General features: G+C 41.9%; 1 protein-coding gene across 1 annotated transcript in view; it reads left to right on the forward strand.

Moving 5' to 3' along the window:
• Positions 1-10,973, forward strand: part of DLL3 (delta like canonical Notch ligand 3) — a 129,132-nt gene extending 118,159 nt beyond the window's left edge. Inside the window, exons 8-9 of the mRNA XM_077285897.1 lie at positions 242-353; positions 9,891-10,973. Coding sequence (XP_077142012.1) covers positions 242-353; positions 9,891-9,896 — 118 coding nt within the window. The 3' untranslated portion in view covers positions 9,897-10,973. The remainder of the gene's footprint in view (positions 1-241; positions 354-9,890) is intronic.
• The last annotated feature ends 2,535 nt before the right edge of the window (positions 10,974-13,508 follow it).

Genomic DNA, 13,508 nt, shown 5'->3' on the forward strand with positions numbered 1-13,508 from the left:
TGTTAGATCACAGAATGGCAATATATAGCTAAAATCATGGTCTCCTATAAAGTCCAGTTGTGACTGGGCTTCAGGAGTGCAGCCACGCAGATACCGGTTCATACGCTCCATACACTCGCACGCATCTTACATGTACAGCGGATGTTGGGAAGGGGTTAATACTAGTGGTATTATCGGTAAGTAGTAATATATATCTCCAGTATCCCCTATACCTTCTATAACAATTGTGTTTTTCTTTTAGCGCAAAGTCAGATGTCAGACACAGCAATGCCATAGGGCAGAACCAAGATGCTGTTTGTCATCCAATATACCTCCTTCCAGGCTCCTCTGAGCAGTGTGTGTTCGCCACTGAGGTACCAATCCTTCATTTCATCCATGTAACAAAAAAAAAATTCACTTTTTATAAGACTTCTTGCAAAGGTTATGCAGCTGACAGCTTGGCTGAGCCCTCACGTGTCTTTTATGAGGAAGGCGGGCAATGTCACTTCCGTACATGCCAGCGGCATGGGGAGCAAAATAATAGGGAGTTTTAATACAAAATGTCCAATTCTTGACTCACCTGATATCATCTTCCATGGGAAAGTTGGAAGGACCCAACATAAATAATCAGTGGGTCTGAAATTGGCAGGTTTTGGTTTTTGACTTTGGAGCTCAAGAGTTTGGCAATATACAGCTGCAATCAAAATTATTCACACTCCCATTGCAAATGAGATCTTTATAGAAATGGGCACATTTTCTGCAGTATAGCAATAAAACAAGAACAACTTAAATTCCTAAAAAGTTGGGATGCTGTGTAAAATGTAAAGAAAAAGAGAAGGCGATGATTTGCAAATCTCTTCTCGATATTATTCGTGTTATTGACAATAGAACGTAAATCACAAATCAGAAGTTGAACATTGGACATTTTTACATTTCAATTTTAAAAATGAACTCATTTAGAAATTGATGGCAGCGACATCTCAAAAAAGTTGTGCCCGGACCGTATCCACCATTATGCGGCATCCATTCTTCTATTCATAACAAGTCTGTTAACGTAGGGGAAGCGAGGAGACAATTGTAGCTTTGAGAGAGGAATGTTGCCCCATGGTTTTGCTAACCCTGTCTCAACTATCCTGAGATAGGTCGCCACCATCAATGAGTTACATTTTTTCAACTGAGATGGAAAAATGCCCATCGTTCAACTTCTGATCTGTGTCCCATGTTTTGCTATGAATAAAATATGTAGATAAAGAAATTTCCAAATCATTGCATTCTTGCAATTTTACACGGCGTCCCAAATTTTTTCGGAACTGGGGTTCTGTATAAATGGCTCAACACAACTAATATAACAATTGGTTCCCCAAAAATGCATCACAAAATTTCCACTTTTGCTGACTACCGCAGGCACAAAATTATTCTACTTCTTCATTACAAGCGTCTTTAGAACTTAGTAGAGCCCCTCTATGACCTGCTGCAGATGTGATGCATAGCCAGATACCGACTTATAGCAGCAATCCCGAGGAATCTTAGCCTATTCCTCATTAGCAATGGCTTGCAGATAAGTAATATTCTTGGGTTTGCTTCCTTCAAATCCCAACAAAGATTTTCTATGGAGGTTCAAGCCAGGTGACTGTGATGGCCACTCCAGAAGGTCTTCCGTATCCAAGCCTTGGTGGACTTTGAGGTATGTTTGGGATGACTGTCCTGTCGCAAGATCCTATGTCGCCCAAACATCATCTTCCTCACAGAAGGTATGATGTTTTATCATAGGATTTCCTGATACTTGATTAAATGCATCTTGTCCTCCACACACTGCAGGTTTCCAGTGCCAGAGGAAGCAAAGCATCCCCATGGCTTTACCAAGTCACTGCCAGACATCACCGAGTCCCTGAAATGCTTCACTGTAGGCATCCCCGAGCCCCCATCATGCTTCACTGTAGGCATCACCGAGCCCCTGCCATGTTTCACTGTAGGCTTCAATGAGGCAACACTATGCTTCACTGTAGACATCACCAAGTCCTCCCCCCACGATGCTTCATAGTAAGAATGATAGAGCCATCAACATGCTTTACTATAGACAAATTAGCCTCCACCATGCTTCACGGTATATATCACGAGCCACCACCATGCTTCACTGTAGGCATCACTGAGCCCCCACCATGCTTCACTATAGGTATCACAGAGCCCCAACCAACCATACATCACTGTAGGTATCACTAGGCCACTCCTATTCTTCAATGTAGACATCACCGAGCCACCGCCATGCTTCACTGTAGGTTAAGTGTCCTTTGTCATTGTATGCTTAATTTTTCCTCCTCCAGAGATTGCACTAATCAATCCATCTCAATTTTGTTTCATACGTCCACAGAACAAAATCTAAAAACTTCTGAGGCTTATTTATATGGTTTTGAGCATATTGGAGATAACTATTCTCGTACATTATTATTATTTCTTATTATAGCGCCATTTATTCTATGGCGCTTTACATGTGAGGAGGGGTATACATAATAAACACAAGTACAATAATCTTGAGCAATACAAGTCACAACTGGTACAGGAGGAGAGGACCCTGCCCGCGAGGTCTCACAATCTACAAGGGATGGGTAAGGATACAGTAGGTGAGGATAGAGCTGGTCGTGCAGTGGTTTGGTCGATCGGTGGTTACTGCAGGTTGTAGGCTTGTCAGAAGAGGTGGGTCTTCAGGTTCTTTTTGAAGGTTTCGATGGTGAGAGTCTGATATGTTGTGGTAGAGAGTTCCAGAGTAGGGGTGATGCGCGAGAGAAATCTTGTATGCGATTGTGGGAAGAGGAGATAAGAGGGGAGTAGAGAAGGAGATCTTGTGAGGATCGGAGGTTGCGTGCAGGAAAGTACCGGGAGACGAGGTCACACATGTATGGAGGAGACAGGTTATGGATAGCTTTGTATGTCATGGTTAGGCTTTTGTACTGGAGTCTCTGGGTAATGGGGAGCCAGTGAAGGGATTGGCAGAGGGGAGAGGCCGGGGAATAGCGGGGGGACAGGTGGATTAGTCGGGCAGCTGAGTTTAGAATAGATTGGAGGGGTGTGAGAGTGTTAGTGGGGAGGCCACAGAGCGGAGGTTACAGTAGTCGAGGCGGGAGATGATGAGGGCATGGACTAGGGTTTTTGCAGATTCTTGGTTTAGAAATTTACGGATCCGTGAAATATTCTTGAGTTGAAGGCAGCAGGAAGTGGAAAGGGCTTGGATACGTGGTTTGAAGGAGAGATCAGTGTCAAGGATTACCCCGAGACAGTGAGCTTGTGGGACTGGGTACATCTTGGAATTCAGGTATAGAGACTGGCAGAGTGCTTGCTGCGGGACTTTTACCACATCAGAAATCTGGTGGCAGCTGGAGACAGCTTCTTCTGCCACGTACAGATATTCTACTCAGTTTTCCAATAATTTCGAGCTTGAGAACTCCACTTCCTTTTCCTTGTTTGTGCAAGGCAATAATCTCTTCTCTTAACTTTTTGGGTCACTCTCTTGGCTTAGCCATATTTTTACCATGCGGTCAAACATCACAATCAACAAACCACCCCTAGTCAAAACAGTCCAGGTATTTGTTGTGCTTTAAATCGAGCTCACCTGATCCAACTAATGAAGCCCTTGATTATTATATCATGCCATGCTTCACTGTAGGCAACACAAAACTTTTTTACTTTTCTTTCTTTTTTTCGATCCCCATTGGGGACTCAGACTTGCGACCGCCTATTCTATAAAACTGCCATAACACAATATTACAATATATAGTCCTAATCATGGTGTCCTATGAAATTTAAACAGCTTCTGGGCTTTACATAACTACCAGCATAGCAGTAACAATGGGAAACCATCAGCATCACATTGCAGTGGTGAGCTGAGGGCTCAGAACAGACTCCCATGCAGATTTGCACATCTTAAATGCAGCTGTCAGTGACTTGACAGCTGCACTTAAGGGGTTAACATCAGCAAGCTGAGCTGACTTACCTGTCACAGAGTATTACATGGTTAAAAAGTGGTACTTTGTGAAATTAGAAAAAAATACTTGTTATATTAGTAGGGTTGAGCGATATGAATTGTTCGTGTTCGATAGGTTCATTGCAAACAGTAGGAGGTTTGTAAATTTTGCCAATGGACAGGATTAGTAATGGGGTCGGGGTCGGGGGGGAGGGGGGGATGTGTGAAATTTTTGATTTTAACTGTAGTTTCCGTTGTGGACTTACACTTTTTCCATGCATTCACTTAGGGTATTCATGTCTATGGCAAAGAGACCAAACCAAACAAAGAACCTTACACGTAAAGCAATGCAGTAAGGACAACCTGTTTTACTGCTACTGCTTAAGAACAGGTTCAGGTAGCTGTATTTCACAGTACATCTAAGAACTGCAATACCTGGACTGTCTGCAGGTCTCCTGACCCAAAATTACAGCCTCACATGATCTTATAAAGTTGTAAGGTAGTCTGACAGAGGGAGATCACTCCCTCAGTCAATCCATCGGTATCCCCACACCATGATCAGGGGATGCCGATTGTTGGATACGGCACCCCGAGGGCTAGTAATGGCCTCTTGAGAATGCTTTATACCACCGGTATACTTCAGAGGAGTGGTGTAATAGGCTACTTATCAGTATAGTACTCGCAGGCTTACAATTGTTCTCAAAAGTTGACATACCCCACCAGAATTTTTGTCTTCTTGGCCTTTTTTCAGAGAAAATGAATAACACCAAAACTTTTTCTCCACTCACGGTTAGTGGTTGGGTGAAGCCATTTATTGACAAACTACTGTTTTCTCTTTTTAAATCATAATGATAACCCAAAACATCCAAATGACCCTGATCAAAAGTTTACATACCCCATTTCTTAATACCGTGTATTGCCCCCTCTAACCTCAATGAAAGCTTGAAGTCTTTTGTGGTAGTTGTGGATGTGGTTCTTAATTTTCTCAGATGGTAAAGCTGCCCACTCTTCTTGGCAAAAAGCCTCCAGTTCCTGTAAATTCCTGGGCTGTCTAGCATGAACTGCGCGCTTGAGATCTCCCTAGAGTGGCTCAATGATATTGAGGTCAGGAGACTGAGATGGCCAATCCAGAACCTTCACTTTGTTTTCCTGTAGCCAATGACTGGTCGACATGGCCTTGTGTTTTGGATTGTCGTCATGTTGAAACATCCAAGTATGTCCAATGCGGAGCTTCTGGGCTGATGATTGCAAATTTGCCTCCAGTATTTGTTGATAACGTGCTGCATTCATCTTTCCTTCAATTTTGACCAAGTTTCCTGTGCCTTTGTAGATCACACATCCCCAAAACATCAGTGATCCACCTCCATGCTTTACAGTAGGAATGGTGTTCCTTTCATGATAGGCCTTGTTGACCTCTCTCCAAATGTAACGTTTATGGTTGTGGCCAAAAAGTTCAATTTTGGTCTCATCACTCCAAATTACCTTGTTCCAGAAGTTTTGAGGCTTGTCTCTGTGCTGTTTTGCGTATTGTAGGCGGATACTTTGTGGCATATGGGTATGCAAACTTTTGATTAGGATCGTTTGGATGTTTTGGGTTGTCATTATGATTATTTAAAAATAGAAAACACAGTAGTTTGACAATAAATGGCTTCACCCAACCACTAGCCATGAGTGGAGAAAAAGTTTTGCTGTTATTCATATTCTCTGAAAAAAGGCCAAGAAAGCAAAAATTCTGTCAGAGTATGTAAACTTTTGAGCACAACTGTTGTTAATACATTGCACTACGTAAGTTGTGAAGTGTACTATTTATGCGACTAAAGTTCACTTGGGAGGGATAACAAATGTTGTAAAACAAAATGCTCTAAGTGTTCAAAATATCAAGTGTAAATATCAAATATCAGGGTACGTGCACACGTCCGGATTTCTTGCAGAAATTTCCTGAAGAAAACCGGAAATTTTCTGCAAGAAATCCGCATTTTTTTTTGCGTTTTTTTTCGCGGTGTTTTTTTTAGCATTCTGCAAGCGTAATTAGCTTGCAGAATGCCAAAGTTTTCCAAGCGATCTGTAGCATCGCTTGGAAAACTGACTGACAAGTTGCTCACACTTGTCAAACATACTGTTTGACAAGTGTGACCAACTTTTTACTATAGATGCTGCTTATGCAGCATCTATAGTAAAAGATAGAATGTTTAAAAATAATACAAAAAATAAAAAAATGGTTATACTCACCCTCTGCAGACAGCCAATCTCCTCAGCGGCGTCCGTTCCTATAGATGCCGGTGTGGTTCAGGACCTTCGATGACGTCGCGGCTTGTGATTGGTCGCGTGAGTCACATGAGCGGTCACGCGACCAATCACAAGACAGTGACGTCATCACAGGTCCTGAACCACACCATCTATAGGAACGGAAGAGAGAGCATGCACCGGAGAGGCGGGAACACTTCGGGGGCCATCAGAGGGTGAGTATATCCCTATTTTTTATTTTAATTCTTTTTTTTTTACCAATTATATGGTGTCCAGTTCGTGGAGGAGAGTCTCCTCTCCTCCACCCTGGGTACCAACCGCACATAATCTGCTTACTTCCCGCATGGTGTGCACAGCCCCGTGCGGGAAGTAAGCAGATCAATGCACTCCTAGGTGTGCGGAATCCCCGCAATTCCGCATTTTTAATGAACATGTTGCTTTTTTTTTCCGCGATGCGATTTTTTTGCAGAAAAAAATGCCACATTTGCACAAAAAATGCGGAATACCCTGTAAATAATAGGAGGCATATGTAAGCGTTTTTTTCGCGTTTTTATCACGTTTTTATAGCGAAAAAACGCGAAAAATCCTGAACGTGTGCACATGGCCTCAATGTACAAAAGCCCCAAAATACAAGTTTTTTATGTTTAGAAAAACACTAATGCCCCACAGATTCGGCATTGCTGTTTTCTGTATCAACCGGAACTATAAACATGGTAAACACTGTAAAAAAAAAAAAAAAACACGTCAGACCTGCTGGTTTTTTTAAAAAAAATTCATACACAGCCCAAAATGATACCAACAAAAACAATAGCTTGTTACACACAAAAAAGCCATCACCGCCATGTACATAAAAAAGTGAAAGAACTGTGACTGAAACAAAATTACCTTAAAAAGTGATTTCCTTGTGCCAAAGAAGTAAAACATAATAAAGATATAAATTAGGTATAACCTAGATTATACTGAGCCATAAGCATGAAACTGTGTCGTTATTTATCCCTTACAAAAATAAAAAAAAGTTATGGTTACCAGAACACGACAACGCAAAAAACAGAAAAAATTTGTTGTGCAAAATTAGCAAAAAATAAAAATCTATCTAATGTTGGCGATACTGTCGGAATTGTATCGAATCCCAGAATAAAAATAAAACGTTACCGGTAATTAAATGATACCAAATGGTGTTTAGAATAACTAGAATTGCTGATCTTTTTTGTTCATTTTGCCTCCTAAAGAATGTAATAAAAAGTGATCAAAAGGGCAAATGTGCCACAAAATGTTATCAATGAAGAATGCAGCTTGTCACACAAAAATGAAATCCTCAAACAGCTCCATAGACAAAACATGATAAAACTTGTGGCTTTCAAAACATGGTGAAAAAGTAAAATATAAAAAAAAGTTTTTATAGATAAAGTCAAAACTCGGAAGGAGTTAAAAAGTTCATTCTGCCAAAAATCAAGTTGTCCCCTATTCATAGGATAGGTAATAACTTGTTGATTGCTGTGGGTCCGACCGCTGGGGCCCCCAGCGATCCTGAATAAGGGGCTCTACTGCCCATCTTGATAGAGCAGAGGTGAACATGCGCAGTGTCTATGGGACTGACGAAACTAGCCACGCGCAATGCTCGGCGGCCACAAAGATAATGAATGGTGTGCAGGCTGCGCAAGCGCACCTCTCGTCCTTCGCGATTGGTTGTAAGAATCCAGTTCTAAGGATTTCAGAGTCCCAATTTCGGTATCGCTTGGAGTCCCAGCAATTAGATTCTCACCAATCAGCAAGTTATCCTCTATCCCTGATTTATTTTGGAATAACCGCTCAAGATCTTTGCAGGTGCGAGACTATTGCAGGACATAAAGTTGCCGTCGATCAATCTCATGCACATAAATAAAGGTTTATGCTCATATAGTGACGGCATGTCGCTAAGATGGACAATAACTTAATGATCAGTGTGGAGCTGAACTCTAGGACCCTCGCTGATCCATATAATGAAGGGGCCGCAGCTGTAAAGGGACAAGCAGCTGACCCTGTTCTGGACTGTGAAGGGGACCTAACACTGAAGCTGCACTACAGCCCCTTCATTTTTAGGATTGGTGGGGGTCCCAGCGGCAGCCATCACCCCTTTAAGCACAATAAACAGTATAAAATATCTGAATCTGTTAAAGTACTAACGAAAAAGTCACAAACATAAAACCTCCAGATATATGTAAGGAAAAGTCAACACTTATTATCCAGAGTCCACAGGCTAATCCATATGGCCCCCTAAGACAAAGCATTCATGTAGATGAGGAGTGTGAATATTACATGTAGCACAAAAGCTTCATCAGGGGTGCTGTGCATCCCCAAGCAAAGGGGCTTCATCAGGGGTGTTGTGTATCACCATGCAAAGCGGCTTCATCAGGGGTGCTGTGTATCGCCATGCAAAGTGGCTTCATCAGGGGTGCTGTGCATCACCATGTAAAGGGGCTTAATCAGGGGTGCTGTGCATCACCATGCAAAGGGGCTTCATCAGGGGTGCTGTGTATCACCATGCAAAGTGGCTTCATCAGGGGTGCTGTGTATCTCCATGCAAAGTGGCTTCATCAGGGGTGCTGTGTATCGCCATGCAAAGGGGCTTAATCAGGGGTGCTGTGCATCACCATGCAAAGGGGCTTAATCAGGGGTGCTGTGTATCGCGATGCAAAATGGCTTAATCAGGGGTGCTGTGTATCGCCATGCAAAGGGCCTTAATCAGGGGTGCTGTGTATCGCCATGCAAAGGGGCTTAATCAGGGGTGCTGTGTATCGCCATGCAAAGGGGCTTAATCAGGGGTGCTGTGCATCACCATGCAAAGGGGCTTAATCAGGGGTGCTGTGTAACGCTATGCAAAATGGCTTAATCAGGGGTGCTGTGCATCACCATGCAAATTAACTTCCTCAGGGGTACTCCCACATGACAGCAACAGGATGAGTAATTTGGAACCGACTAGTGTTTACACACATGGTTGTTTCTCTGAATATTGCTGTTTGGCCACTTTTTGATGCACTTTATTGAAACCACATTCTATTACTTTGTGCGTTGTGCCGCAAATTATAGTATTGGTATGGAGATGAGCTTTTCTGTTGCATGTAATATTCACACTTACTATCTAAGTGTACGCTTTTTCTTTGGGGGTCGTGAAGGATGGTCTGGACTTTATCGTGGGTCTGAATGCTTTAGAATTTTAGAATTGTGTGTATTTGACTCCTATTTCTTCTGTCTGGATAATAATAAAATAATGAAATTTTCTGACGTGTACCTTAACATGCAACCTTGTTTAGTTGTATGTGACTTTCTCTGTTGGTACTTTATGCCACTGTCTTCATACATTGACTGGCAGTCCACATTTAATGCCAGTGCCTACTTGATACTTAAAGGGTTATTTCCCAAAACAAAGAAGTTATTCCCCCCCCCCCCCCATCTACAGCATAGGGTATAACTTGCTGACTGAAGGGACCCCTGGAAATACCGAGATCAGGGTTCTGCTTCCCAGCTCATGCGTGGCCAACACTCCACTCATTGTCTACTGAACTAATGGAAATGACCAAGAAGCCCCATAGACAATGCATGGAGCAGAGGCCGCACATGAACTTCCAGGGAATAACATCAAATTTTTTTGAGAATAACCCTTTAACTGCTTATACAACTTCGTTCACACTTTATTTCTGCCATTTATATATTAACCTGAATTCTCCTACCTTAGGTGTAATCCGCTCCCGACACAAGGCTGACCATCATCCTTCATCCTTCCGTGGAAAAAAATACTACCTTTTTACCATCTTCACTTTTTATTTTTAAGGCGCTATTTATTTTTTAGCTTTCCTTGTAAATATTCCAACAGATGTATATATATTTTTATATTTATTATCTGCGCTGCTGCTGCTAAAAAGAAGAAACACAACAACAAAAAAGGACTGCCGAAAAAATAAAAATTATCATTCCATTGCCAAAGGCTTCAGGACCAATGGGTTCTGGTGACTCCCTCCATTTGCCGGACGCTGTGGTGACCCTGCCCTCCCCTCAGTACGGGAGTGATTGTACTGGGAGGCAGAGAAAAAAATGGAAGGGAGCTTCGAAGAGGACATAATTAATAATGCAAGACCCTGGCTTGACTCTTCCGACTTCCGAAGAAAACCTCATGGATGGACTTTTTTTTTTATTTATGCGGGCTCTGATCCTGTGACTTGTTTTTGATCCAAAGACTGCTTCTATTTTCTTCAGACTGGTTATAGCTTTCTCATGTTTGTACAATTCAGACTTAATAAATGTATATTTAATGCACCCAATTCTGGAGAAGTGCCCTCTAGATGCCGCAGCCTTCATACGCCGCTCACACAACGCTAGATGTGATGTATACGGATGGCGCTCACTCTCCCCGGGTCCAGCCCCGGCTCTCTGCCACTGCTCTGGTCTCTGGGTTTCAGGTTCAGTAGTGTCCTCACACCTACAGCACACATCACCGCTGCAGCCAATCACTGGGTGCAGTGGTTCTGCTGCGGTAGAAGACATGAGCCACTAAGCTCAGTGATTAGCTACTTTTCAGGAGAGAATGATCAGGTACTGGTAACACTTTGGGAGGGCAAATGTCTTCTGTCAGGTTACCCACCGCAGAACTAAATGTAGTCTCCTCTCTGGACATGTCCCTATCGCTAGGATTTTGTATCCCTCATAACATAACAATTCTCAATCAATTATATGACTAAAGGGAATGTGTCATCACAAAATTTGTTGTGTAAACCAAGTTTTTTTTTTTTTACATATTTTTTATATCATAATCTGCTTTTAAAAAAATAAATCTTGTAATTTTACCCTGGTCACTGGGATTGTTCTAGACTCAAAATTCCTGTTTCAGGAAATTTACATGTACATCAGAAGCAACAGACTTACATTGATCCTATTAATTGTATTAAAGTGTCTAAGGAGGAGGAGGTGAGTTGTGACACCAACTATTGTGATGGTGGATCCTGTGTTATCTACTGTATATAGAGGTGTTATCAGTCATTGTACAGGAGGAGGAGGTGAGCTGTGTTATCACTTATTGTGAATGGTGGATCCTGTGTTATCTACTGTATATAGAGGTGTTATCAGTCAATGTACAGGAGGAGGAGGTGAGCTGTGACATCACCTATTGTGTATGGTGGATCCTGTGTTATCTACTGTATATAGAGGTGTTATCAGTCACTGTACAGGAGGAGGTGAGTTGTGTTATCACTTATTGTGAATGGTGGATCCTGTGTTATCTACTGTATATAGAGATGTTATCAGTCAATGTACAGGAGGAGGAGGTGAGCTGTGACATCACCTATTGTGTATGGTGGATCCTGTGTTATCTACTGTATATAGAGGTGTTATCAGTCACTGTACAGGAGGAGGTGAGTTGTGTTATCACTTATTGTGAATGGTGGATCCTGTGTTATCTACTGTATATAGAGATGTTATCAGTCAATGTACAGGAGGAGGAGGTGAGCTGTGACATCACCTATTGTGTATGGTGGATCCTGTGTTATCTACTGTATATAGAGGTGTTATCAGTCACTGTACAGGAGGAGGTGAGTTGTGTTATCACTTATTGTGAATGGTGGATCCTGTGTTATCTACTGTATATAGAGGTGTTATCAGTTATTGTACAGGAGGAGGAGGAGAGCTGTGACATCACCTATTGTGTATGGTGGATCCTGTGTTATCTACTGTATATAGAGGTGTTATCAGTTATTGTACAGGAGGAGGAGGTGAGTTGTGACATCACCTCTTGTGAATGGTGGATCCTGTGTTATCTACTGTATATAGAGGTGTTATTAATCATTGTACAGGAGGAGGAGGTAAGCTGTGACATCAGCTATTGTGAATGGTGGATCCTGTGTTATCTACTGTATATGGAGGTGTTATCAGTCATTGTACAGGAGGAGGAGGTGAGCTGTGACATCACCTATTGTGAATGGTGGATCCTGTGTTATCTACTGTATATAGAGGTGTTATCATTCATTGTACAGGAGGAGGAGGTGAGCTGTGACATCACCTATTGTGAATGGTGGATCCTGTGTTATCTACTGTATATAGAGGTGTTATCAGTCATTGTACAGGAGGAGGAGGTGAGCTGTGACATCACCTTTTGTGAATGGCGGATCCTGTGTTATCTACTGTATATAGAGGAGTTATCAGTCATTGTACAGAAGGAGGAGGAGGTGAGCTGTAACAACATTGTTGTTAATGGTGGATCCTGTGTTATCTACTATATACAGATGCACCAATGCTGGAGTAGCCACAAACCATCAAAAAAATATTTACAATTATTCTTACTGAAGCATAATAAAAAGAAAATGGGTACATGCGTAGTATAGTAGTCTAATGAGGAGGGAAAAATGATGGTGGAATATCAATATCCTGAAGCACACACAAGTAAAGCGTAATTACATCTAATTCATATTATAATAAATGCTGCTGGAGAGAGAGCGCAAATAGCGTCTTATCTGGGAAAAATAGGGTTAATACAATTGGATTGTACTCACCAGACTGAGCTATTATTATAGCACGTAGAATTATCTGCTGCAGCAGATCCACAGGTCCACAAACAACCAAACCATAGAAACAAAAGGGGTAAGCGTGGATATAATGACTAAATGACTAAATGCCGAATGACTAAAGATCCAGATGTATTTTCATAAAGAAGTGTGGCTTATTCAACGCGTTTCAGAGCTCTAAGACTCCTTCATCAGGAAGTACCACAAACATGGAGCTGTCAGTGTGGAGGATCCATCAGCCCTGATACACCATGGGTAAGCAGTGCATTTGGCATTAATTCATACATCTCTTTCTGGGATGTTTATGCATATGGATGTTTATGTGTGATAACAATACATGTTAGATGACCGCATGGACTTTTTGCACTTGCTCACTTCTGTGTTTATATGGTATATTTGAAACCTGGCAAAACCTTTGGCCCCAAATTTACTGAAATGGGCGGTCAGGATATGCCTAGTATGTGAATGCCTTCCAAACTAAAATGGCACCACATCCTATTTAACAAAAGGGCAACGGAGCTCTGAACTTACAGCTGCACAATATCAATTAATGCGGTTTATATTGGGGAGATGATGACTACTTGTAAACCTGTGATACGTATTAACCCTGTGCTGTCCACAATACACAAGGGGTCAGATACTGATCATTAAATATGCACAGCCTACTGAGCTCTGAACTTGCAGCTCCACAAGCAGGCATGTTCTTAATATTAACTAATGTGGTATAGATTGGGGAGAAGATGAGTATTTATAAACGTAGGATACTTTACACTAACACTGTGCTGTCAATAACACACTGGGGG

This window comes from Ranitomeya variabilis, chromosome 2, assembly GCF_051348905.1.
Source record: "Ranitomeya variabilis isolate aRanVar5 chromosome 2, aRanVar5.hap1, whole genome shotgun sequence".
NCBI lineage: Eukaryota > Metazoa > Chordata > Amphibia > Anura > Dendrobatidae > Ranitomeya > Ranitomeya variabilis.